The sequence below is a fragment of the Hibiscus syriacus genome, unplaced genomic scaffold (assembly GCF_006381635.1).
Source record: "Hibiscus syriacus cultivar Baekdansim isolate YM2019G1 unplaced genomic scaffold, ASM638163v2 tig00110415_pilon, whole genome shotgun sequence".
Classification (NCBI taxonomy): Eukaryota; Viridiplantae; Streptophyta; class Magnoliopsida; order Malvales; family Malvaceae; genus Hibiscus; species Hibiscus syriacus.
Window position 1 is genome coordinate 1,288,121 of NW_024062729.1, and position 27,230 is coordinate 1,315,350.

Here is a 27,230-nt window from a genome sequence, read left to right on the forward strand (position 1 = left end):
TCACTATTTTCAAACAAAGGCATAAAGCCAACTTTTCCTTTAGTTTTGTTGTATCATTTGAGCATTAAAGTCACTTAAAAATCACAAGGAAAGAAGTGCCCATCTTTCTACATAATGTGATTCAAGCCCCTTTTCATTCAAAGGATACTTGTTTCTCTGAGATTTTCAGAAATGCTTGATCTAATGTGGGTGGATATAATTTTTTTTTTATCAATAATCATTGGGTATAATAGTAAGATATTTCGTAAGGAATTCATGTTATGCATTTTCAATAATATTATTAAAAAAATAACCATAAATTACAAAAAAAAAAACGATTTTTCGGTTATTTTCCAATTAAATATATAAAAAATATATTAAAAAGTTAGATTCCTTAAGGAAATGTCAGGGTAAATTATCTTTTATATCTTATATAGTTTATTCTTTATATTTTATTTTAATATATGAATCATTATTTTTATTTTATTGTCAATTGATCAGGTCAATTAATCCTATTGAACATTAATTAATAATTAAATAATTCGTACTTTTCATTTCAAATTAATTAATTTCCCATTAATTTTCACTTGATACTTCGATAAAATTGCTAGGGTGTGAGCGTTCAATACCAAATAATTTATAATTATCTTTGAATAAATACTACATTATACTTACCCTAGACTAAAAGAGAGTAATTTTTAAATAAATTATTTCATCCTAATAAATTCCATCCTATAATTATTTCATACTACTTATTTTAATTCAGCCAACTCATATATTTTTCACCTATTATTTTTTTGTTAAAAAATTAGATACTTTTCTCGAATTGAAAAAAAAATGGGCCAATAGGGACTGAGAAACAGATTCATAGATCGATCCTGGAGAAAAGCCAATTAAAAGTGATGATCAGTTAACATCTGTCTGCAGCTTATCATCTTTGAATCTGGGAATTCAGAAAGAAAGAAAAAAAACTCCATGGATACATTGTTTTTACATAAAACAGAATTAAAAACACTGGATATCTGGTTTCTGCTGAACTTCAATGGGCTTAAGAGTTATTCTAGTTGCTGGATAAAAATAACTGTTGAATACCACAGTGCCATAGCTAAATAAGCAGTCCCTTTTAATCTTCTTCTTCTCCTTCTTTGACTTTCAGAAGGATGGGACGAGCCCATATTGGGTGTCGGTGATGAAACCGGCAGCCGCAGAAGCCGAGTTAAAGATGACGTCGACGTTGTTGTCCGTTTGAGTCCTTTTGGCGAAACGGCCTTTGATTCTCGGCCTCGACTCGGCATACGCCTTTCGTGAGGCGTATCGGATTGTTTTCTCGAATTTCCTGTTCTTTCTCTTCTCTCTGTACCTTAAAACTCTAGCCTCTCGGTCCATCCCGCCTGCTTGGCTACTCGTCGTGGTTGCCGACATCGGTCCGCTCGAGTCGGTCACGGTTCGTCCGAAAGAATACGACATGTCGGGCATGGAATTCCCGTCCGGGACTACTCCTACATCGAGTGAAGATGATGAAACCTGAAAGTTTTACACGATCTCCCATCAGTTTTACAGAGATTTATTGATCGTGTAATCAAGGAAGGAGAGAATTGAACTATTGAAACTGAAGTACTTACGCTATGGGTGAGAGACCGAGTTTGGAAGCTGAAAGTAGGAGGCTTGGACCGACAGAATTCGATTTCGAAACAATTTTCATTGTTGATGACTGGCTTGGCCTGAACTGGGACAACGCTATCCATAGCTGCGTTTTGATGATCATGTTGGACTTGGAACATGTTCTGGTACTCGAAATCGATGAAGGGATCCATTTCGGAGAAGAACAAATCACCGCCAGCTTTGATTTCGTTAGTTTGCACTGTCAGTTTCGGATTCGGCAACAACCACGAACTCGCCGCTTCTACATCCTCTTGCTGGCAGCAATCGTGATCCGTGGCGGTCGGGACAAGGAAGCTAAAAGGGGAAGACTTGACGATGGAATCCGTCGAGTCGAAAAAAGGCTCGACGGGTACACGCTCGTGACGACGAGCCAGGGGATTAGCGGAGTGGATATCGGCATCACAAGTGACACAAAGGGCAGCAGCATCGGCCTTGCAAGCGACTGCAGCGGGCGCCTGCTCGCACACCTCGCACATCCACACCCCCCATGCCGAGCAGCGGAGCCGAGCTTGTTGGTATCAGAATGGACCCTGGAATCACAATTCAGGCACATAAAAGCCGAATCCACACGGCAAAAAATAGCCGCCGCGGTCGATTTACATATGTCACATATCTTTGTGGCCATGCCCCAGCCTCCCGTTATTCCCTGACACTTCCCATCGTCACAGAATCAAAGCAATTTCGAGATTCTCTTTGGAGTTTGGACAAAAACGTCTGATTTTGCAAATTTGCTGTGAGCCTGTTATTTGATTTGGCTTTGCCTTTTGGGGATGTGTTTGGCTATCTATCTAGTCAGTGACCTGGGAGCGTGGGAAATCAAGGTGCTGACGAATAAGGTAACAACACGTGGAGAAATTTACACCATGAGAAATTATTATTTTCCTTGTAAGAAAAAAATGAGCAGATTTTAAGGACAAATATTTGGGGGGGGGGGTTTTGATTATGTTTTGTTTGGTTGTGGGAAAGAATCAAAAGAAGCTTGTTCATCGTCTGTGTGACGTGGACCCCAAGTGGAGGATTTATATATCTATTTTAAGGGTGAACGTATGACAGAATCGAGTAAAAAATTTTGAGTTATTCGAGTTGTGAGTTATTCGAGTTGACGAGTTGTATTTTACAATTCAAACTTAACTTGAAATTTTTCTAGTCAAGTTTAATAAATTCGAGTCGAGTTATTTGAGTTTCTATACTAATTTTATTATAGTTATTTATAGTATTATGGCAAAGATTTATTCAATTTTTTTTTATTTTCTCTAACTATAATATATATATATATTATTTCATATTATATTTAATATCAAATATAAATTAAAATTATAAAATATTTTCATAATATTATATTTTAAAGAAAATATTTTGAGGATAATTATTGATGAAAATATAAAAGTCAATGAATTGATGTCAATAAATTTGCAAATAATTATAGTCAGAAGACTAAATTGAGTAAAATACAACATAATACCCACAATCGTTAGCCGTTCGAGTTGACCTGATACCCATAAATAGGGCTCAAAGGGGCTTATTAAAATAATGTGGATCTAATTATGTTGGGATTGGGCTGGTTTTGGCCTGAAATGAGGAGGACCTAAAGTGGGATTTTCCCATTTTTCAAATCAAAATTTAAAATCAGAATTTAAAACCCCCTTATTTTATCTGATTTCACGTACCCACTCCCCTTAATCTCACCAAACACTCATCCTCACCATCTCATTATTGTACTCATCTTCTTCTTATCTTTTGTGAAGCAAAGATTAACTCATTTGAAGTTATCCTCCTCGTAGCTTGCTATATTGACTTCTGTGTATCATTTCTATTCTATTCATGTTTCCTCTTTTTAAATTTAGCTGGGTCTTACATTTTCAGTCTATATGCAGAGATTTCTATGTAGGGAATTATTTGCAGGGAATTATTTACAGGGATTACTCCCCATTACAGACGCACATATCAAGACTGCATATGAAGTCTGTTCATCTATGTATTTATTTATTTATTTATTTATACACGCATTTACATCTTATCTTTATTTTTAATTTTCTGACTGCCGGAGGTCTTCCACGGAAGCTGCTCTCAACCTGGCATTGGGGTCAGCTTACTACCCTACCTCCCCCTTACCCCATTGCATATGAGAATCAGGGTTTTGTTTTTGTTGTTGTTGTTGTTGTGGAGTTAAGGTAAAAAATGAAATCTCCTTTCCAAGAGCTTCGTTTTAAACCCCACATTACAAGTTTTAGTTATGATTTTCAAAAATAGGTTTTAGGAAGGTTTAGATGCAACAAGAATCTAACTCATTTTTATTGATTTAAGTTAGGAAATATTCTTAACCTTAATCCAAGCTTCTAAATGGGTAGTAACACATTTACTTTGTTTTAATTAGTGAAAGAAGTGGGAGAAACCTCTAAGGCAAGGGGAAAGAGAAGTTGACTCTTGGGTGAAGTTGGGGAGTTTTCTTCAGCTAGATTATCAAGGTACACCCTTCTAACTTTCTATACCATTTGTAAGCCCTACCATGCATTTATGTAACTTGCATTAGCTTTTGAATGATTAAGTGCATGTTCATGGCAGATCTTAAGTTTATGCGTTTTTAAGTTATATGATGACTCTTTATGACCTTAGTAAACTCAAAAAAGGCATTAATAATGTTTGGGAACCTCTTTAGGGCATTTTGGGTGGGTGGAAGGTTGAAGACACCAAAACAGGAAATTTTGGGTGCTAGTATCGATATTGGATGGATCAATATCGATATTGTTTTTAGGCAACACAAAAATTCAAATAATTTAAGAGAAGTATCGATACTCATGCATAGAGTATCAATACTATAGGCCCGATCTCGATACCTGAATGATGGATTCGATACCTTGGGTCCTCCTGTTTGGGTCTATATTATATCTCGAATCAGATAAATTGGTTCATATAATCGAGTACAGGTCAAATTTTCCAAGACTAAGCTGGATTGAGAATATGAGTTGTAAATGTATATTGTATGCATGAAGTATGCTATTCGTGAACTCATTGAGCGATTTCAATGGTAAAAGGAAGTATTGTTTTCTTTAGAGATTTCGAATTCAAACAACTATGTCTACATGGTGTATGCATGTTGTCAATATCTAAAAAATATTTGAACAAGTACTACATTATAATCACTTTATACTATTAAAACTTATGGACTGCTGATTATAAGAAATACCATAAATTGTCTAATTACATCTTGGAAACTATTATAAAAAAATAGTCATGTATTTGTGATAACTAAAACTGAAGGGTAACTACTCCGTTGATCACTTACTTAATATTATATATTTATTAATTTGATCTTGAAATTAAATTAACCATGTAATCATAATTTAACACGAGTATATGATCAAGACACATTTCACCTGATTGAAAGATTTTATATATTCTATTAACATGTTACACGTGTCACCTCATGATTGGATAGAAATAAAAGATAAGAGAAATCGCTCTTAAGGTGAATCGAACTCACGCCTAAAAGGATAATAAACTTACAGAATTGAATATGATACCTCCTTGTAAACTCAGATTTCGATATTTCGACAACGCAATTCACCGAAGAAAACTCGATTACCTGACAACGAAGCATTAGGTTGTGAGACTTTTCGATATGTTGTCTTGTAGGAAGAGCATCTCATTGTTATTTACCTCGGCTGATAGTTCGTAAGGGATGTGCAACATCTAGTCATCTTCCGCTTCGCATGAATTTTCATCTGTAAAAATAAAAACTTAAGACGCAAGTTCAGTCACTGCATGAAGAATTCGGAACACGAGAAGTTTGTGCCTTGTAATGATTCGTTCCTTCAACCAACAACTAGCACCCATAGCTGCATTCTATTTCATCATGGTTTCATAACTGTATGCTTGGAACCAATCTTTGTCCTCTGTCTTTTGTCATCCTATGTAAGAATGAAACGGTGTACTTAATTCTAGTAGAACCGAAGATGCTAGTCCGATGTAAACGCCGGTTTCAATTTAACAGACTTGCCTGTCCTTCAAAGAGGCCCGATAAATCGACATCGTCCGACATCACTATCAATTTGAATGTGTTTATGAAATTCGAGGCTTTGTGTGTTCTCATATCTTCACTGTATTCCTGCATGGTATTTCTGATTGTTAGCTGAAGCTATGAGATTCATGTTTTAATACTAAATCAAGCATTTTACTCAACTGTATCGAAGGCGGCGTTAACGTCATCGACGTTTATTTTCTCATCGTAATCGAAGCCACAGGAAGGCACATAATCTACATGGAACCATTCATCTTCAAGATTTCTGGAATTGTTTATCCTCTGCAGTAATACATGGAGAATCAGTATTATCTTTATGTCCACAACTTGTCATCCCTATCTCATAGACCTTACTGAAGTTGTACCGTTTTCAGGTTCGGATCGAGTAATCGAGAATCAGCTTTCCTATACATCTCGTAAACCAGGTCGGACAAGCGTATTGTGCTCTGGATATCTACACAGAATAGGAAGGCATCAGTTCAAGGAACTTATTAGCCTGATCCATTGTTCCCTATATGCAGGTGCATACATAGTACATACCTTCTTGTATAAAACCACAAGATTCGGTCATTGAACGGTAATATCCGGCGAGTAGTTCGAAAGGATGACGCCACAAGACCAAATATCAGCAGTCATAGCCCTTATTTGCAAGCGGCTGTTCACCAAAAACAAAGTTGGACAGTGTACGACAATTGAACAGGAAGAGATGTCTCTTACCTCCGGCGCTACGTAGAACTGTGAACCGCACGCCGTCGTAAGCATATCTCCGGGCTGTAATTTATCCGAATTATAATTAGAAACATAGGAAGAACATTTAAGAAAATTACAAGTCCATAGCTACCTTCCTCATAGCACTCAGTCCAAAATCGTAACTTTCAGGTTTCCCTTACAATCCAAGCAATTCTCTGGCTGCACAGCAAATATCGGCACCAATTTCATTTAAAAATGACAGAAATTTTGGCAATTTTTGAAGTACCTTTAAATCTCCGTGATAAACTCCTTTTCTATGCAGTGGTCCACTGCATCTATTAACTGCTGGAAATTTTCTTGCTTCTGTTTCACTTAATTTCTTGGCATAAGACTGGACGTAGGAAAGGTAAACAGAATCAGACATGTAGACTGAAAGCCTTAATATACGCCAAAATTTGTGTCAGATAAGTTTCACACCATTTCTCAGAGAGTTGACCTCCTGATATGTTTACATTACTATGTATATCTTCGTCTCGAGCCGATAACCTGGACCGGATCACCGAATTCGTCAACACAAACGAATGCGGGTGCAAAATGGACTCCTATTAACCATGGATAACAAGTTAAGAACACACACCTCAACAATGTTACAGTATTAGGGTGATGCAGGTGCTTCATTGTTCTTATCTCTCGTTGTACCTGGAATTCGAGCATCAATCCGTTTGTTTAGGGTCGAAGACCGTGACACGGATAAGATCACAAGAACAGACACATGATTACAAAAATGCAAGGGTGGGCGTGTGTGGGGAAATCCGCCTGATACTGGAGATTGCTTTCCATGACCAGGCCTTGTCGATAATCTTGATTGCTGTGTGACGACCAGTAGCGGTGTATACGGCCAGCTTGACCTTGGCAAAGGTGCCTTCTCCGATAGTCGACCCAGCTGATACTTCCCTATACTTGTTGCCGGAGGCCCCATTAAGTTGTTCCTAAACTCTTGTTTTCGAATTGTGTGTTTGTTGTTAAATGAAAGAATTGACGTCGTTGAAGATTTTGTTATCGAGTTTTTTGCATGGAAGGAAGATAGGAGACGGCTGCCTATTGTGGCCGGTTGGTGAGAGTGTGAAGCTCTGCGTGTTTTGAATGGAAGTTGGCCATTGCGACTTTAGTCCTAGTAAGTACATACCACATGATTCTGATTCCAATCCACCATCTACTTGTATTTAATACACTTTTATGTGACTCCAGTTTTCTCCGTTATACTTTTAATGTCTATTATTATATATTTTTTAATTTTTTAATAATAAAATATTATTTTTTTTAAAAAAAAATAGCAACAAAAAACCAAGAAATTGTGATTCTTCGCGGCCTTTTCACGATGACAGACAATTTCACGGTGAGTAGGACTTGAGTTTTGGTCGCGACTAACGGTGTCGATCGACGATAGAAAATGTAAAATTTGGGTTTTATTGGTTTTTTTTAATTATATATTTTTTTAAATAAATTTTAAAAATTTTATATATGTGCCGTGTCAGATTACAATCAAATTTAACGGTCATCACAACACAAACACCTAAAAGTGTAATGTTGAAAACATTAGACACCTAATATTAACAAAAATAAAAGTTCTTTAACCAAATTATATTTTGAGATATAATTTATGTACTAAAAAGTGTATTAAGCTATAATTTTATTTGAAAAGAAAAAGAAGCATTGGATCCAAAGCTCCCACAAGACTAAACCAAGTCATATATATTTTAATATTCCACCGAAATAAAGAAAAAAAATAAGATATATATTTAGAAAACAAGAGAAATGACCATCCAACTCAGTTGGTAGAGCACAAGGTCTTAACCTTGAGGTCGTGGGATCGAGTCCCACGAAGGGCATTTCATAATTCGGAGGTCTCTTACGGAAGCTGCTCTCAACCTGGTGTTGGAGGTAGCCTATTATCTTACCTCCCCCTTACCCCATATATATGGGAAAAATGGACAACCATTTAGAAAACAAGAGAGTTCAAACCCAAGCCGCCTTAAGGGATCTTATACTTGACCATTAAACTAAGATAATAATTTGTAAAAGAGAAAATAACCTCAGTGACCGAAAATGCCTTATAATATACGATTTTAACCAATTTTTTTTTGGATTTACGAAAATGACCAACAAATTCACAACGCGAACTCCAATTTCGCAACCCAGTTTCCAAATTCGCAACGTGAATTTGTAAATCGCAACGCGAATTTGTAAATCGCAACACAGAAGTCAAATTCGCAACACAAGTCAAATTCGCAACGCAATAAATTCGCAACGCGATAGCAAATTCGCAACACTGAAGTCAAATTCGCAACGCGTAAATGCAAAGTAATCGCAACGCGAATTTGTAAATCGCAACACTGAAGTCAAATTCGCAACGCGCCAAATAACACGAAAAATTTGCAACTGAATTTCAAATTTGCAACTGAATTTCAAATTTGCAACTGAATTTCAAATTCGCAACTCGATTTTCGAATTCTCAACACGAATTTAATTTCACAACAGGTTTTAGTTTCGCAACACAAATGTTTTGGGTATATAACTACGCAGCAGCACAACTCATAACCTAAATCCCTAAATCGCAACTCATTCCATCTCCATCTATCACTCTCTCCGGCGATATCCGTTCCTATATCCAACGACATCCTTCCCCATCTCTAATTTTTTTTTACATAATTTTATTTCTATATAATTTTTTCAATGATTTCTCTCCAAAATTATCAACTATCAACTTAATAAAGTATGTTTTTTTCCTAAGTTAGTGATATATGTAGTTTATAGCTCGTTTGTTTAGTAAATTAATTTACAATTTGTAGAATGAAATCATCTAATGTTGATCATGTTTGGATAGATTTGTGTTTTGGAGGGTCATGGGAGAATGTTCATGGTGTTTTACAATATGTGTTTTACCATGAATCTTCAACTAAAACTGTCATTAAAAAAGTTAACTTATGAAACTCTAATGTTACGTGTTGCAAAGAAATTGAATTTAGAGCATCTAAGTGGATTTAGGTTATCTTATCAGAGAAAAGGTAAAGTTTATTTGTTAACCGACAATGAAGATTTAAACGATTCATTGCTTACATTAGTGTTTCGCAAGAAGATGATGTTACATTGTATGTTGTTAAACCTAGAAGTAGTGAAGTTGGGTCAGTAGCGGGTAATATCAACTAAGTTCTTCAACCCCAGTTTATGGTGCTCACAATGTACAACATTGTTATCAATCTCAAAATTTAATGGTTCCACCACAATTTTCATCACCAAGAAAATTTTTTCACCTATCAAACACAATCTCAAAACCCACAACCTTTTATTAATCCAAATCCAATCAACTTTCAGCACCAAATTCTGATTTTCGTATTGACCAATTAGACGATTATGAGCCAACAAAAAAAATTGTGAGTACCAGTCAGTATTCAAAATTTGATCTTGGTCAATACCGGACTTTGATCTTGGTCAATACTCAGATTTTGATGATGTTTCAGAAGAAGAAACAGACCCTGCATGTAATGATTTTGATATTGGTCAATACCTAAATTTTGATGATGAAACAACCGCTGCTGAGGAAGATGTTGTTGATGATAATGAGGAAGTTACGACTGTGAATGAACATGTTGAACATCCATTATGTAATTCATATAACCCTGAGGAAGAAGAAGAAGAAGAGAAGAAGTCTCCGAAGAAAAGAAAAGAAGAAAATGCCACGGGAGTATAACTGGAATATGCCAGAATTACTTCAGATACCGGAAGAAGAGTGGTAAAGATAGCAGTTGATTGTTAACAAAAGTTATTCGTATCAAGAAAGATGATTGTTTTGATACAAAGGAAGACTTGAAGATAGCTTTGTATACGAAATGTGGAAGATGGCTATCAACTAAAAGTTGACAAATCAAGCAAAGATCGTTTCGAAACAAAGTGTATGATTGACAAAAACTGTACGTGGCGTATGATTGCAAAGAGGATAAAAGATTGCGAATGTTTCAAGTTAGGACTTTTATTGATAAACATACATGTTCAAGACCCAAGTTTTTTCCTCACCATAGACAGGCAAACAAAAAGGTGTTGGGTGATTTTCTGGCTGAGTTAATGTTTTTGAATGGAAGGGTATATCGGAGACATGAAATTATGACTGACATGAATGCTCATCAGATTAGTATCATTGTTGCCCAACTGTCGGCTTATTGTCACATTTAAAGCTGAAAAATCATAGGTCGGTAACTCATATCAAAACAAATAGAGATGGACGCTTTGAGTTGTTGTTTATCTTCATTGGTGCTGCGGTTAGTAAATCATTATAATTTTGTTGACTCATTTTTGTTATTTCATGCATTTCACATTTAAATGATTATATTTCTTGTTTATATGATTTTGTAGATTCGTTCGTTTATTACTTGCATGCGCCTATATATTATAGTTGACGGAGCACATTTGAAAGGTTGATACATTGGAGTAAACTTATTAGCAGTAGCCATGGATGCTAACAATGGGATACTGTCAATAGCTTAAGGGGTTGACAAATCTGAAACCTCTGATTCATGGATATGTTTATGGGGCATCTTAAGGATTGCATAGGTCCTATTAACAATCTGATAATCATATCCGATAGGGCAAACTCAATTGACAACGCTGTTAGAAGTGTTTCCCATATGCTTTTCATGGACTTTGTGGTGTTCATTTGTATAGAATCTAAAATCAAAGTCTGCTGGTATAAAAAATCACAAATGGACATACTGGAAGGCAATAAAAGCTTATCGAGAAGTGGATTTTAATAAGCATATAAATTGTTTAAGACTGTTTTGCCTCAATGTGCTCAAACACTAGAAGATGTCGGGTTTGAAAGATGGTCAAGAGTACATCAACTTGGAGCAAGATATGATTTCATGACGTCTAATAGTGCAGAATCAATCAACGCTCTAAGTTGTCATTCCCAGAAATTACCAATTACTATGTTAATGGAGTTTTTTCGAGCCTCTATAAACAGGTACTATAAGAAAAGAAACCATGCAGGTATTATTTCTTTAAATTCGTAACTTATCATATTTAATATATTTTACTAAGTATTATTTATTTACAGGAATTGGAACGTCGTGTTACATCATGGACTGAAAAAAAGATAACGAAACGTGTTGTGAAAGTCAATGTCATGGAGAGTTGAACCATGTTCAAACACTTTGTTTGAAGTATTGGATAATACTTAAATGGGCTTGTCGATCTAAATGCAAAGACGTGTAGTTGTAAGAAATGACAACATCTGGTTATCCGTGACCATGTTATAAAAGTTGCTCTTCATCTAAACCAAGATGATTCAAACGCATACGCTATGGATTGCTACACTACAGAAGTATATCGACAGACTTATGTCGAGATTGTCTACCCTATTCCACATCCTTCTGAGTGGGACATACTAGATGACTTCCAAACAGTTTTTCCACCAGTCATGGACAGCAGGCTACCTGGCCGACCAAAAAATCATGATCGTATACCGTCTAAGGGTGAAGAGAATAGGATATCGACATGTAGTCAGTGCAAGGAAAGTGGTCATACAAGGTTGATCTGTGGATCACCAGTGCCATCACAATCATCTTTTCCTCTACCAAAATATGGATCCTCATCAAAATCCAAAGCTCATATGGTGCCAAGCAAAAGGAAATCAAAATCGCAATCAAAATTAAAATCCCAATCACAATCGGCTTCACCTTTTGGGACTTATTAACTTAGGTGATTTTTAAATGCAAACGTTGTATTATGCGTATTTTATGTGTGAATATATACATTTTCAGTTAGACATTCATTAGTAACTTGAGTTTGAACATTGCTATGATCTGTTCAGTTGTTATCACTTTTCAGATTGTTGTCTGTTATCTTTTTGAAGGTGTTTTCCTTGAATTCGCAACGCGAAAGTTAAATTTGCAACGCAAAATCGCAAATCGAAAATTGCAACGCGAATTTGACTTTCGCGTTGCAAATTTGACTATCGCAACGTTTATTTCGTGTTGCGATTTTGACTATCGTAACGATAAAATCGTAACACGAATTTGACTTTCGCGTTGCAAATTTGTACCTTTAACAGGTCTTTTTTGCCTTCAACATAATGCAGATTGAATTTAAAACAACAAATCAACTTTTACAAATCAATTAAACAAGCAAAAAAATAATTCTTATTTACACATCAAATTAAACAAATCAACTTTTACAAATCAATTAAGCAAGCAAAAAATAATTCTTATTTCCTCATCAATTAAACAAATCAACTTTCAATGTAAAATTCAATTAAACAAGCAAAAAAAGTGTACCACAGACTATTGTTTATGCACAAATACATCAATTTCATGCAGCTCACTTCAGGATTAACCTGCAGAAACCAAACATTTGCTCAAACAACACTTTCTACACATCTAAAACCAACAAACAACAAATTACTAAATTCTAGGTACTTAAACAAATATTTTCAAACCAATTAAAGAGTATATATGTTAACAACACTTGCTCAAACTTACCAATTATTTATGCACACTTTCAGCACGCGGATGCAGGTAGACATCGTCTCGCATATATCGATCTAGCCATAAAATACCGAAACCACAAGCCTACTGCACCTCTATCTCTATCTATGGGAGGTAGAAACTGTTTACTTCCTGTCGTCAAACGTTCTAAGCACATGCATACGAGAGGACCATAATCCCCTCTGGCTCCCTGCGTTTGTTGTGGCGCAGTCTCGCCTCTGATCATTGTAACTTTTAACTTCTTTGGCTTCTTGTTTCCAGAATTAGTCCAATAAAATCGCATCCAAGTATTTAGCCAAATGAGCGCTCCATCCCTTTGTAATAATATCTCTCAAATCAGACAATGATATGTAATTCAACATGCTATCATATACCATTGTCTTCAGGGATGGGAGTTGAAGCTCGACGAGAAGCCAATGACGACGTTCCAAAATAGTGATAAACACCTGTAATCATAAATAATTGCGCACATCAAATAAAAATTATGAACACCTTTAAAATATTCAAAAAATAAATACTAACCTTATCGACCTCCCACAACGCAGGATAAAGTTTAGCTTTTCCATTACCCAACGTATATGAAGAATCTATCGGATTCTTCAAGTGAGCTACGTGAAAAGACGTCGGCATAATAGTTAATCGAGTATTTTTTATTTTCTTCAATTTCCTTATTACTAGAAGACGTGACACCCATGCATCATTATGTTGTTTTTATAAAAAATTTACATATTAGTGAATTTATTAATAAATTTAAAAAAATTAATCAAAATGCAATATAAGAAGAATATAAGACTTACCCCCTTCGAAATAGCTATTATCTTCAACCCCTAATAAAATACCCCACCAAGACCGATCAAGAAACAAATGCATAACATCATCAAGTTTGCATATGTCAAATAACACCCCTGGCTCCGCTCATGTAGATAAAAATCAACTGCGATCTTAGCCCAAAGGGTATTATCTGTAATTGTGTCCGATAGTGTTTCCCTCTCCTGCTGAGGAATGGTACTGGCCGGTAACTCATACGAAAGCCAACACGCATCCATCATATCGGGCACGAGAGGGGGTCAATATGTCTACAAATGACGTGTTGTGAATCGGACTCTTGAACGGTGGGAGGGACCCATTGAACGATGACAGGGGCCTCTTGAACGGTGGGAGGGGCCTCTTGAAATGAGAGGAGCCTCTTGAACGATGATGTGTCGCTTGAACGATGACAGGTGAATCAGACTTCTTCTTACGAAGTCTTGGCACAGTGGGGTGAAAGGAGACGTAATGGCACGTGCACGACGTCTGATGTGTAAACCCCGTCGTGCAAGAAAAACCCGACGTAAAGCATCTACCTTATCGGGCCGCTGAAAATAAATTAATACAAAAATCAGTAAATAAATAAATAAATAATGTCGAAAAAGGTTATTTGCATTTTTAGTATAGTATTAAACAAATTTATCTCATTGCGTAGAGTATGAACCTCATTCTGCAACGATAAAACAATCTCACGTAGAGCGGCTACATCATCACGTAAAGTAGATACCTCACCACGTAGCGTACCATTGTCATCGCGTAAAACATCCACCTCACCACGTAAAGACTGTACCTCATCACGCCATGCACTATTGTCTTCACGTAAAGTACCGACCTCATGACGCAAAGCACCGACCTCATCACGTAACTCCCCTAACTCATCACGTAAATGATGTGGCCTCTTTGCCGGTCGCCTATCATGAGGTGATGGTGGAGAAGAGGCTCGATGATGTGATGGAATAGGTGATGGTGGAGGTGGAGAAGAGGCTCGATCAGGTGATGGCTCCGGGTGACGAGTTGTAGAATCGGCCCGATCAGGTGATGGCTCTCGAAGTGGAGGGTGCTCATCACCCATCCCATCAGAAAACCGCTTACTAGCTTGCCACCAATCAGTGGCAAGCTCAACCTCTATGGGTGTCAGCCTCTGTAATGGATAGTTGACCTCCTAACAATATAAGCTCAAACAAAGTTAAATGTGTACTAGTAATAACTTGTTTAACTATATGGTAGTATTTGTGTGTTAACTTACATCATTCATCGTCGTATATGGCAGTAACTCTTCCCAATCCAACATACGGATCCTCTTCCAGGTAATTGCCCTATGAATATCATTTGAATTTTTTATCGCATATGTATGCATGCTGGGAAAAGCCTCAAATATCTAAATCTACAAACAATATAATACACAAAATCAGTAATTGTTAAATAATTAATTATAAATTTGGAAACATTATATAGAAATTCTAACCTTAAAGGCCCAAATAAAGCCTGCCAAAGTGTATTTAGAACCATCGCCCCGCAAACTTTTTCGGTCCTCAAAGGCAGACGACAACTTCTTCCAGGTAGCTTTCCATAGATATGAACCCCACAGAAACATGTTACATGCTTTTAGGTCATCTACCAATAATATTAGGTCCTCAGAAATATGTTGTCTGCCCTCTTTGCCTAAAAAGTCGGCATGCAAAAGTAATAAATGGCATACTCGGACAACATCAAGGTCATCCATCCGAGTAAAACCATCTTTAACAAATAATCTCTTCAAGTCGTCGACGTGTAAACTTGGCTTCGACTTTTCCAGCTCAGGAAAAACCCAAGATAACCATGATGGGCGGGAGATATGACTAGTGTACCAGGTTACTTCATCGTGTCTGAAGCGTAGACCAGTGATTAAGCAAAACTCCTCCCGCTCAAAACAAGTATACGCCGGAGGAAAATGAAACCATATCTCTTCATCACCACGTTGCAACCTTTCGGGTAGATCGTTAGTCATGGTCTGAATAAACAAATGTGTCAATATAACATCTCCACTCGAATGTTGTACTTTCAGCTTGGCCCGAAGCAAGTATCCTCAAACAAGTTTCTTTGTAGAGGTGTAAGCGTCGACGCAATTTTAGTGGCTACGCTTAATTTATTCCTTAAGGTCAATTGAGCCGAAAAAAAATTCTACAAAAACAATAAACATATCAAGTTAGATATACCAAAAACTACAAATTATACACCATAAACAGACATGATATTAAACAGTGAAAACAAAGCCAAATATGTTTCAAACTAGCACGGTATTCACCCAAGTCATTATTCCATCATAGTTCACAAAATACATCAGATAACATTCCAGAAGTAAGAACTTATATAAACATAAAAGGACAACATATAGGTTTAGTGCAGGTTCAAAGACAACATAAAGACTAGTAGTTTATTTTTGAAACTTAAATTAGCAACACTGTGAAGTTAGTATTTGTCTTTGTTTTTTGGTTGAAGTAATACAATTCATTCAAGTTTCAATTTGCAGAATAAGAGTAGTTTCTGAAACTTAAATTCGCAACGCGAAAATGAAAATCGCAACGAGAAAATCGCAACGCAAAACTAAAATCGCGTTGCGATTTTCATTTTTCACGTTGCGATTTTCATTTTCGTATTGCGAATTTAAGTTTCAAAAACTATTCTTATTCTGCAAATTGAAACTTGAATGAATTGCATTACTTCAACCAAAAAACAAAGATAAATACTAACTTCACAGGGTTAAAGACTAAACAATTTAGCAGTATTGGCAGCAACCGAATGAATTTACTAAGCAATCTCAGTGAAATGGTTAATCTATATATATTGAAATTACTAGTAAATTTATCATCAATATAAGAAAAATCTAATAATAATACAAAAAATTCAAAATAAAAATAAGAGATTAAAAAAACTAACCCTCGGTGGTTGATTTTCCATTTCTGACTGTGAATGGTTGTGAGGATTGCTCTGAGAGATGGAGATAGATGGATTTTGCCGGAGATGGGGACGGATGTCGCCGTAGAGAGTAAGAGATAAGATGAGACTTAGTTGTTATTTAGGGTTTTAGGTTATGATTTGCGATAATACTGTTTACATTTGTGTTGCGAAATTAATATTGTGTTTCGAATTCAAAAATTAAATAAAATTCGCGTTGCGAAAATAAACGCGTTTTGCGAATTTGACTTTCGCGTTGCGAATTTGACTATCGCGTTGCGAATTTGATTATCGTGTTGCGAATTTGACTTTTGTGTTGCGAATTTGAAATTCAGTGTTGCGAATTTGACTATCGCGTTGCAAATTTGACTTTTGTGTTGTGAATTTGACTTTTATGTTGTGATTTACAGATTCGCGTTGCGAATTTGACTTCTGTGTTACGAATTTGACTTCTGTGTTGCGATTTACATATTCGCGTTGCGAATTTGGAAACTGAGTTGCGAAATTAGAGTTCGCGTTGCGAATTTGTTGGTCATTTTCGCAAATCCAAAAAAAATTGGTTAAAATCGTATATTATAAGGTATTTTCGGTCACTGAGGTTATTTTCTCTTTGTAAAATTATCATAAAAACTAGTATTCAATTAAAACTTCGTCACCACCTCAAAATTAAATTAAATTAAATTACTTTTCTATTTTATTTGCAAATAAAAATTTGTTACACAGCTATTTATTTATTTTTATAAAATTCATATAATTTTGATTCCATATTTTAATAATTCAGATTTTTTTATTAATTTATAATACTTAGTAAAAATTGAATCACGTTTAATAATAAAATTTATATAAAAAAATAAACAATCATTTAATTATCATTTTTATTTCCAAATGAACTGAGAAAGTAAATTGGTTTAATTTGAGGTGATGACAAAATTTTAATTAAATATTAATTTTTTTTATGAAAAAATTATGAATTCTTAATTTAACAAATATTGAACAAAGCTTCTAGTTTCAACAGATAATTCGATCCTTTGTGTAGTGGTGTAAATAATGGAGCCACAAAATGTAGAGTAAGATGTAACAGAAGTACATCAAACATGTGAACAATCAGAAGTAAAAGGAATAAATTAGAAGCATCATATGAAAGAAACAAGAGAAAGGAACTTATATGGACAGGTCACGAGACTTTACAATATTGACAATGTTTCCACACCAATAGAACAAATACACCACAGGTCCACAACGTTCATTCTCATGTGGGACGACTGAGCATATTGCACAATAATAATAAGTGAGCTCACCTGTTGATAAAGTACCGGAAGCCGCAGACACCACAGCTTCCGGGATTAGATTAGGAAATGGTCGATCATATGGAAAACGACATCTCTTCCATCAGAATTGAACCAGTAGCTCTTTACCTAAAGAAGTTAAAATATTAATCAGTGCATCTGTGTTACTCCGATTCTTCACTTTAAGAACAAAACCCATGTTTTTTTTAAACGGTCTGGGATAATTACAAGGTAGTATCTGTTCACCAAACCCATGTTTGATACACTGGGCTAAATGCGAATATTGCAAACTACCCTCAGGCAATAAAGGGCTGCTAAGGTGTTCTTAGGAACCCTTTCTTTATGACAATGGATTCTTGCCACAACCCCATTGCAAAGCATGGAGGCAGGTTCAGATATTTATCCTTCCAAGGATCCCTTAATTTGGAACCTTGTGCATTTGTATAATGGATTATTGGCGTAATGGACGATGTCTTAAGTCTTTAATTTGAAATAAGGTGTCATAACTTAAGAACAGAGAATAAAATAGTTCTCAATTTCGTGTAAAAGAAAAATGAAGCATATGGAAATATCTATTATGCTATTGAACTTGCCTGAATCGTATTATGCGCAACGTATCGCTGTTTACTTTTTTGAAAGCTTACATCAACACGTTCCCAGGGTACTTGAGTGAGGCCTTGAATCATCACCTCTAGAAAAATAACGGGAGAATGATCAATGGAAGAGGTTTAAAAAATTCAACGAGATGATATAATATTATATTGTAGCAGAAGTTTCAGATACCATGGTAAAGAATGAATAACAGATATATGTTAAAAACCAAATAATGATATATAAACTATATAAAGTAATAAAGAAAGAAGAAGAAACACTGCAACGAAGACAACAATTACAGCTATCCCTTCAATTAAAACTATCTGATAGAGACCCTAGTCTTACATGTAGCAAGTTTCTAAAACTTACGGTACCAATCTGCTTTAAGATAGTGCTACATGATTGAAATCTTTTAAGAATAATATAATCCAAGAAAATGTGGAAGAAGCCAAAACAAGTGGTTAAACAGAAGAACTCATATATATGGGGAAATTTTGCAAAATGAAATAGATAAGTAATCTGGAGGACATGCTTTCTTATTTCTTCATTGTTTTATGAAGAACCTTTCAATATGGAGACCATCACTTGAGCAGTTGCCAGTTACCGGCGGTTCCATTAGTTGCAATGATTTTTAACCATTGACAAGATAGGCTGTCATTTCTTTCACATCCAAGCTGAGTGAAAGCATTTTTTATTAATGCTTTAATAACGAGGACAGTGCACATTATTCTGTTAAGTTTCTGGAAAAAATTATCCTTTTCAAATAACTTTGCCCGAGTCAATGACTCTTTATTTGTTCAAGACGATACCAAATGAACAATCTTTGACACAAAACAAAGAGATACAAATAAAAAGAAAGCAATGCATAGAAATATAGTACAATAAAGAAAGCTCGTTCTACTCAATTTTGATATAGAAAGGAATTTAGAAGCATATAGTGGTAAGTAGAGATTTTAGATGAATCATGGACGAGTTTTCTTCTAGAAGGCTACTGCAAATTAGTATCCATCTGAGCTGTGGGCTGGCTTTGCACTAGTTATTTTTTTTCCTTTTCTAGTTTCAGCAAACACTGCAATACTAATGTCACCACCTGCCCCACCGAGAGATGTAGTTGCTGGACCTGACACCAGTTGATATAGACATATGGAGACCAAATCCAAAAAGCTATTAAGGGTGGAGAGCCTAAGTCCATATAAACCCCACAAGGAAATCTCATACTTTATGAGATCCAAGTCCCATCTCTTACAATTAGGCACATATCATAAAGGCTTGAAAAGAAGAAAGAAACTCCCAGGAAGCCAAGTTTGATTTTCATACCATGTGAGAAAATAGATTATTTTATTGAATTTACTTGTGTGGAACGATGGAACAAGCCTAGGTATCTTTACGCAACTACTTCCACAGGAACTAGGACTGCCATCCTAACAATGGAACAAACCTACCGATGAGCCTTTGGTATTTCTAACAATTAGTCCTAAATAAAGAGGTCCTCCTAAAGTTAAAGGACTGCCCTCCTAAATGCACAATCTTCCTAAAATGCCATCTTGTCTTGACTGATCTCATACCATTGATCTATTCCCTGAATCTTCAAAAAACACCATAACCATTCCCTGAATACTACAGATTACAATTCATCTATTCCTTCTCTCCCTTTCTTCCTCTCCAAACCCCTCTGATCTACCCCAAGCCAAAAAATAATATAGAGAATAATCAGCTACACCATTGCACTAACCAAAATCACTTAAATGTCATAACAATTCCCTAAAGCCTAAAAATTCTATTTGATTTCACTCCCTCTAGCCTAACCCTTCCAATAAAAACCCTATATTCCCCCAAATCACTTACCACTATGAATAAAATTGTTGTACGGAAATATAAAGATTAGACCAGAAGCAGAAAAGCTCCACAAACCTTCAATATCAGTTGTTAGGGCTCCAGCAATACGGAAACCTTGGTTTTGGATCTTCTTTGTAGTTTCCCTCTCAATATATACAACATGTGGATACTTCTCATCTATTACAAGAAGATTTGACTGAAAATATAGAGAAAACATATTAATAAAACTAAGCAGCCAAATGAAACATAGAATTCAGAAATGTAAGAATTTACTAAATAGGACCTCTGGAAGTTCATTCTGACGCCGGATTGATGATGTTCTCCAACCAACCACATCTCAGACACAAGTCAAGATAAACATAATTTTGTACAAAAAGGGCAAGCATGGCTTTATGAATAAACAGGATTGAAGTTAATGAGAAACTTCAACTTCAAAAAGGATACGGTCGTAGTTTGCATTTGCATATGCCACACGTCGCTTAAATGCACGTAATGCTGATCTATACAAGTTAATGGAAACAGATATTACACTATGCATAGTTATTAAGAATAAGTGTTATGGCAATTGATTAAAGGAATCAAACAGTTAACACTAACATGAATTTCAGGTCATCACCATCATCAACCATCCTCAGAAGAAGAGGGAGTTTTCCCTCATCATTGTCGGTGAGAAATAGATGCTTTCCAGACCTTCCAACAACCAAGTGTGCAGTCTGAGATGCTCTTTCCTCAAGAAAAGGAAGACCACCAAGAAGCGGAAGCTGCAAAACATGGACAACCCAACCATACTATAAGTAGCACAACTATTGTATACATAAAATAGATGAAACAAAGAATAGGAACGCAAAAAAACCAGTAAAGAAGTCACTGAATTGAGAATCAACACTGCAAATAAATTCAAGTTTTACGGTCAGCATTCAACCATCTATTCTCAATTAGCTTAAATTATTAGTTATTTAAAGACTCCAGGAACTGCCAAGGACACAGTTGCATCAATTGGTTTACAGGAAAACCTGCTTGTATTAAGAAAAATACATGGAACCCACCACCATTTTCACCATATGAACTGTTCATTAATCTTCCCAATGTTTTCAACACCTAAAAGGAGTCCAAAAATCATCATTTACCTTAACTATTAAAGGAAAATATTTAGCAAGGAGAAATTTCTCAAAAAATAAAAAGGAAAAAAGTGCAAGTAAAAGACCCCTCTAAAGTGAGAGCAGTCTATGTAGGGTTCAGGAAGAGTTTTGACAGGCAAAAACCTCCAAAAGTGAAAAATTTACTTACAAATAGATTCTTAGCATTTCAAAATGACCAACTTCTGCTAACTTATACTTGGTGAGACAGCTTTGATTCTAGGTTTGTCACATGCTAGGCATCTCTTGGGGTGTAAAGGATTCAACAGGAAGAAAATGTGGGCTTTGAAGGTTCATAGTCTTCTATAGAAAGCAGTAAATAAGATTTAAAGACCCATCCATTTGTGACTTCGTGGATGGATAAGATTTTGGAATGAAAAAGTGGTCATCAAACTCTCATTATAATTATTATTTATTGTTCTTTATCGAAAATGGAGCAAGTAAATAACATGTAAACAGGCGCAGACAAAAAAATATTGAATCTAGATAACATGTAAAAGCATGCTACTTACCTGTTTATGTCCCCTTGAACCGAGATGTGGTGTTGCAAACGTTATAAAATTCATTGGTTCCAGTCCAGCAATTCTGTCTTGACAATGCTGCTGAAGGTATTGAATTGAAGAAATTGTGTCCCTAAAATTTAAAGAGTTCACATGACCTGATTGACCCAACTTTGAAGAATGCTCATAGAGCCTCCCTATAGCATATCTTGCAACAAGACCACCTAAAGAGTGAGCCACGAAAGATATCTTCCGTACATCTGGCCTAAGTTCCACAACACCTAATATCTGAACCACAGATTAATCGATGAATGATACTCTACACTGAAAAATTATCGCATAAATTTTCATAACAGTAACTCAGAAATTCTCCCCCCCCCCAAAAAAAAAGGAAGCCAAATTAAAATGGCCATATTATCAATCAAATAGGCCAGGAAATAAGATGAAAAATTGTATTACCAAAATACCTCTTGAGCTAGCCTTTCACCCATCATATCAACACCATCAAATGTCAATTTTGAGTAGTTGCATTGACTGCCTGTACATTAATATCAAGTCAAAATCTCCTATATATGCCAAGGAACTGCTGGAAATTATTTATCCACACTTGCTTGTCAAGTTGAGCTTATGCAGAGTTAAGACAGAAACTATCATTCCTTTGTATCACTTTCATCCAAATTTATCCAATTTTTTCCATGTAATTTTCCAATCTTTTCAACAGGACGGATGATGATATTACCAAACTTTTGGCTTATTCAAATTCCATCTATTGTTATTATATAATAGATAATCATGAAGTTGGCAATGGGATGGGAAAACTCCCGAAATAGCCACAGTCCATGACGTTAGTAAATGATGGACAAGCTGGAAGTGAACATCTATTTACCAGCTAGAGCAAGAGTGTTAACAGCTCACCAATTTATTAATTTCTAGATTCCTAGAAGTTGGTTAAGGGGTTTTTGTTAATGATTCCTTAGGATTGTTCCCTGTTATGTAATGTCTTATAATTTACTAGATCGGTAGATCCCAAGCTTTAGGACAAGATAGTTTCATGCGTATAAATAACCCCGAATTTATCAATAAAATATAACTGAAAATTCCTCTCCATTCTCTGTTTACAGAAATTCTTTCTATTCTCAGTTTTCAAACATAATCCAGTCAATAACATATTTGGCACTAGTTTGGGAAAGTATGTTTTATTCTTTTACGTAAAGTTTTGTCATAATTTTTCTTCCTAAAACCTCATTTTTTTGTCCTCGAGCTTCTATCTTAAAACCACACAAATTACACACACCGCAAAGTTTTGGAATTTGATTAGCACCATCAAATCATCAATGACTCATCATGCACAGTAGCGGAAAATAAAGGAGATGAAAAGAAAAAAGAGAAGATAAAACTTACGATGTACTGTTACTTTGTCTGGGAGCTTCTTCACAAACTGTTCAGCAGCAAATCTCCAATCAGCAGCACTATAAAAGCAGATAAAATTACTGTGATATTTAATTATCTTTAATGGTGTGAAGAACATCTATAAACTATGTAGAAGAAACAATTTATTGGCTGCCACAAGTGAGCATAATATAACAAGTATAAGAACATATAATGTATTCAACTGAAGAGATCAGATCAAGATGGATAGAAGAAACTAACATGGAAATAACAGCTCTTACCAGTTAAATCATACAATAAGAAGAGGTTGAGAGATGGGATTTGGTTAAGAATCATTATTTAACACAATGCTAGCAGAGATCAATGGCTTCACAAAATTCTTGTCAGGAACCCATTCTAGCCCATTATCTTCACATTCTTAAAATATTATATCTTTCTTATAATTAAATGAGCAGGGTACAAGATTAAATGAAAAATTGAAAAAAATACCCTGAAAAATAATCCTTAAATAAAGATCCTTTTACTCCTTTCTCATGGATTCTGACCTACCAGGTTCTATGAAGGACATGTGTAATATAAGATATGAATGTATTACAAAAATATTCAACTTCTGGAGAACAAGACGATGCAAGGATACAAGAATAAAATGTATGTACAAACAAAAATGAATCATTAATTTTGTTCTAGAAATACATAAAGCCCTAAAAAGTTATATAACATATGAATAATTAGATTTGGCAGCCATTCTATAATGAGAACATCTATGGCAATAAACATTTATAAAGCAATTTAATATAAATGTTCCTAAAACGTTTTTCAATATCAAGTACATAAATTTTTTTGAAACCCAAGAATAAAGAAAAAATCATGGCTTTAGACAAAGCCACCCTAATCTAAGTGGTTTTAAAATAGTTTTATCTTTTAATAGTTTTGATGTCAAACAGGTAAACATGTTGAAGCATCCAAACTAAAACCAATAAGTAAAAAGTGGAGAGCCCAACAATATAAGACAATAAGAAACTCCATACTTGACAAATGTGGAATAACACCACTTAACACTTACAAGGCTATAAATAAATAACCTCACATGGACTTAGGCAGAAACAACATCACATACCCCTGGGCTCTGATATCATATTAAAACATCTAATCTAAAACCAACCGGTAATAAGTGGAGAGCTCAACTTTTAATATAAGACAACAAGAAATCCGATACTTGAGAGATTTGGGATAACAGTGCTCAACAAAGATCAAGAAACTATAGTCGCATCTATGCTTCTATGGTACTTAAGGATGCAAAGGGTATTTTGGAGCATCTATGCTTCTATGGTTTCAAATATTAGTTGCTAAATAAAGCCTTCCTGGAAAAATTAAAACAGTAGAAATAGCATTAGTCAGAATCCATAAACATAACAAATAAAAGCTATAGTTGCATTAATGAAAATTTCTAGATGCTTGACTCAATATTGGGGTCAGAAGTTCATGCAAAATTTACGCAAATGAGTGAGGTGAGAATGGGGAGGCATCTCTCGTTTCAGAATCCACTCTTTGAATTTCAAAATTCAGAGTTACTTCAGTTTCTTCTTTCAATTGATGTAATTACATGCTGTTCCATAGAAGTTACATTGTTATAGCCAAAAGCCATAATGTCTCTTTTCATTATTGATAGTCACATAAAGCTAAGGAGAGAAATACACTAATTTAGGCAAAAGTCGTGTGTGTACGAGTATATTTACTGGAAAAGTTAGCTAAGCTTTACTGTTACTTGTTATCACTAGACTCCTCCAAAAGAATGAATTATCTTACATTTCAAAATAAAATTTTTATCAGCTAAAAGCTTAATTGAATTCTTAATTTCAAATGAAATTCTCATAAAACGAAAAATACCTTCCAACGAGGCCATTGACCATAATGACAAGATGTTCGGGCGAAACCTTGGAGCCCATGGCGTCGGCGTTGAAAACGTCTTGTTCGCCACTGTCTTCTTCGATTTTGATCCCCGGTTTAGGAGGCGGCTCCATGCTCTTGAAGCAACCGCCGCTCATGCTCCGAACCCACGACATCTGCATCCGCTCATGGTATAGCCAGTTCAGTTTCCGGGTCCACAGCGGAAACCCCAAGTTAAAGAAGCGAACCGAGCGGCGATTCGGGATACGGAACCTTCCGGCGCCCGGCGTGGAGGTTGGGAGCGGTGGAGAAATGGCGTCGATCATGTGGAAAAAGAAAGCATAGGTGAATCAAAAACAGAAAACAAAAGAGAGAAGTGGGATTTTTTAGCTGTGGTATTCGAGTTGTGCGATCCCGGATCTTATGGACGGCCGGGTTGCGAAAGAAACAGTCAACAATGGAGGCGCCAGAAAAAAAAGGAAATCGGAGCATAATTTAGACGTGCTTGCAGGTGATCTTTTCCCCTCAGACGGGCAATAAGTCGAGTAAACTACATCTAGCACCATTTAACTATGGAGAGATTTCAATATGACCACTTAACTATAGAGGGATTCTGAATTGATCATTGAACTTTTAATTTCATCAATAAGACATTTAATTGTTTAAAAAAAATGAATTAAGTCACACATCGATAACATTAAAAGAAAAAGATGAAGTGGTAGTTGAAAATTAGTATAACTTCATTTTTAGTTCATGCTACTCGCACACTCTATTATTTCAATCTTAATTTCAATTTAATTCGATAAATTTAATTTTCTAATCGTATTGCTACGATGCTTGGGAATTGGGATGCGAGTGTAAGTTCAGGAATAAGACCTAAATTAACCTTTGGGATTGAAAAACTATAAAGGATTAGGGTTTGGGTTAGGCCTAAGGGGCGGTGGAGACTTAAGGGGAAGCTAATATGGTTGTTGTGTTAGAAGAGCATGAGAGGAGAACTCTAGTGAGAAATTTGAGTTCATTACTCCATCGACACTGGATATTGAATTAGACGGTTGTGATCTAAATTTATGATCAATTTGATAGAACATGTAAGTTTTGAGAATTAAAATTGTTATTATATCATGTCACGTCATCATTTTTGTTAGATTAATGGTTAAACCTAACGGTAGATAATCAAAATAAAAATGAAATATTACATTAGATATGGTTTAAAAAATAATTAGATAACTACAATAGAAATACGAAAATAAATGAGTGAACAAATAGATAGTTTATTCTAAAAAAAGAAGTGAAAGATAAATTTTTTATTAATAAAATGATTAAGTCTTAAGGTAGAAAAGTAATTTTAGTAGTCTCGATGTGATGTTACTATAACATTGAAGCTATGAACGGTGAGCTAAGTGGTAGGACACACACGGATATTATTTGTTTTTACGAAGCTCAAATTCCATACTAAAAGATACGAATATCATCGGATTCAATAAAAATGAGTATTAGTTGCACATTAATCTGCCAGCTTTAATTTCACATAAATTTCTGTTGCAAAAATTTCATAAAAAAGCAATAGTTGATGAAATTGATCAGTAGGGTTTTTCTCCGACGTAATTCCCCGGAAGATCATAGTTGCATAGTTGCATGCGGTGAAAACACCCTTACCGCCATCACAAACCACTTTGGCACACCCGACACCTATAGTCTTGCTCCACACAATCTGCGTATAATGCCCATATTCCTGTCCCCTGACGCACAAATTCGACACTTGGTCGAACCATTTACCCTCGGACACCCACGAGGCGAACGCACCGGGGGGGCATCCAGCCATCGCTGCTACCCCAAAAGATGTTCTCCCGTAAGGTCCATTAAGAGTTTTACCGAACATTGGGTGTTGTGAAAACGGATTAATTAACTCGGGAAATCAACAAGCAATAAATCAAATGAATGACAAGATTTAACGAGGTTTGACAATGTGTCTA

At 35.5% G+C, this 27,230-nt stretch overlaps 1 protein-coding gene and 2 pseudogenes across 1 annotated transcript; all 3 read right to left on the reverse strand.

Moving 5' to 3' along the window:
- Positions 1-1,106: 1,106 nt before the first annotated feature.
- LOC120124311 lies at positions 1,107-2,390 on the reverse strand (annotated as a pseudogene).
- A 2,348-nt stretch (positions 2,391-4,738) lies between these two features.
- LOC120124250 lies at positions 4,739-7,517 on the reverse strand (annotated as a pseudogene).
- Positions 7,518-17,762: 10,245 nt separating this feature from the next.
- On the reverse strand, positions 17,763-25,717 carry LOC120124158. The gene is made up of 10 exons (XM_039142888.1): positions 25,255-25,717; positions 23,380-23,447; positions 22,446-22,516; positions 21,991-22,266; positions 20,940-21,103; positions 20,787-20,842; positions 20,626-20,678; positions 20,418-20,538; positions 18,506-18,603; positions 17,763-18,041 (listed from the first exon to the last, which is right to left on the reverse strand). The coding sequence occupies exons 1-10, from the start codon at positions 25,578-25,580 to the stop codon at positions 17,970-17,972; spliced, it is 1,305 nt and encodes a 434-aa protein (XP_038998819.1). The 5' UTR covers positions 25,581-25,717; the 3' UTR covers positions 17,763-17,969.
- Positions 25,718-27,230: the final 1,513 nt, after the last annotated feature.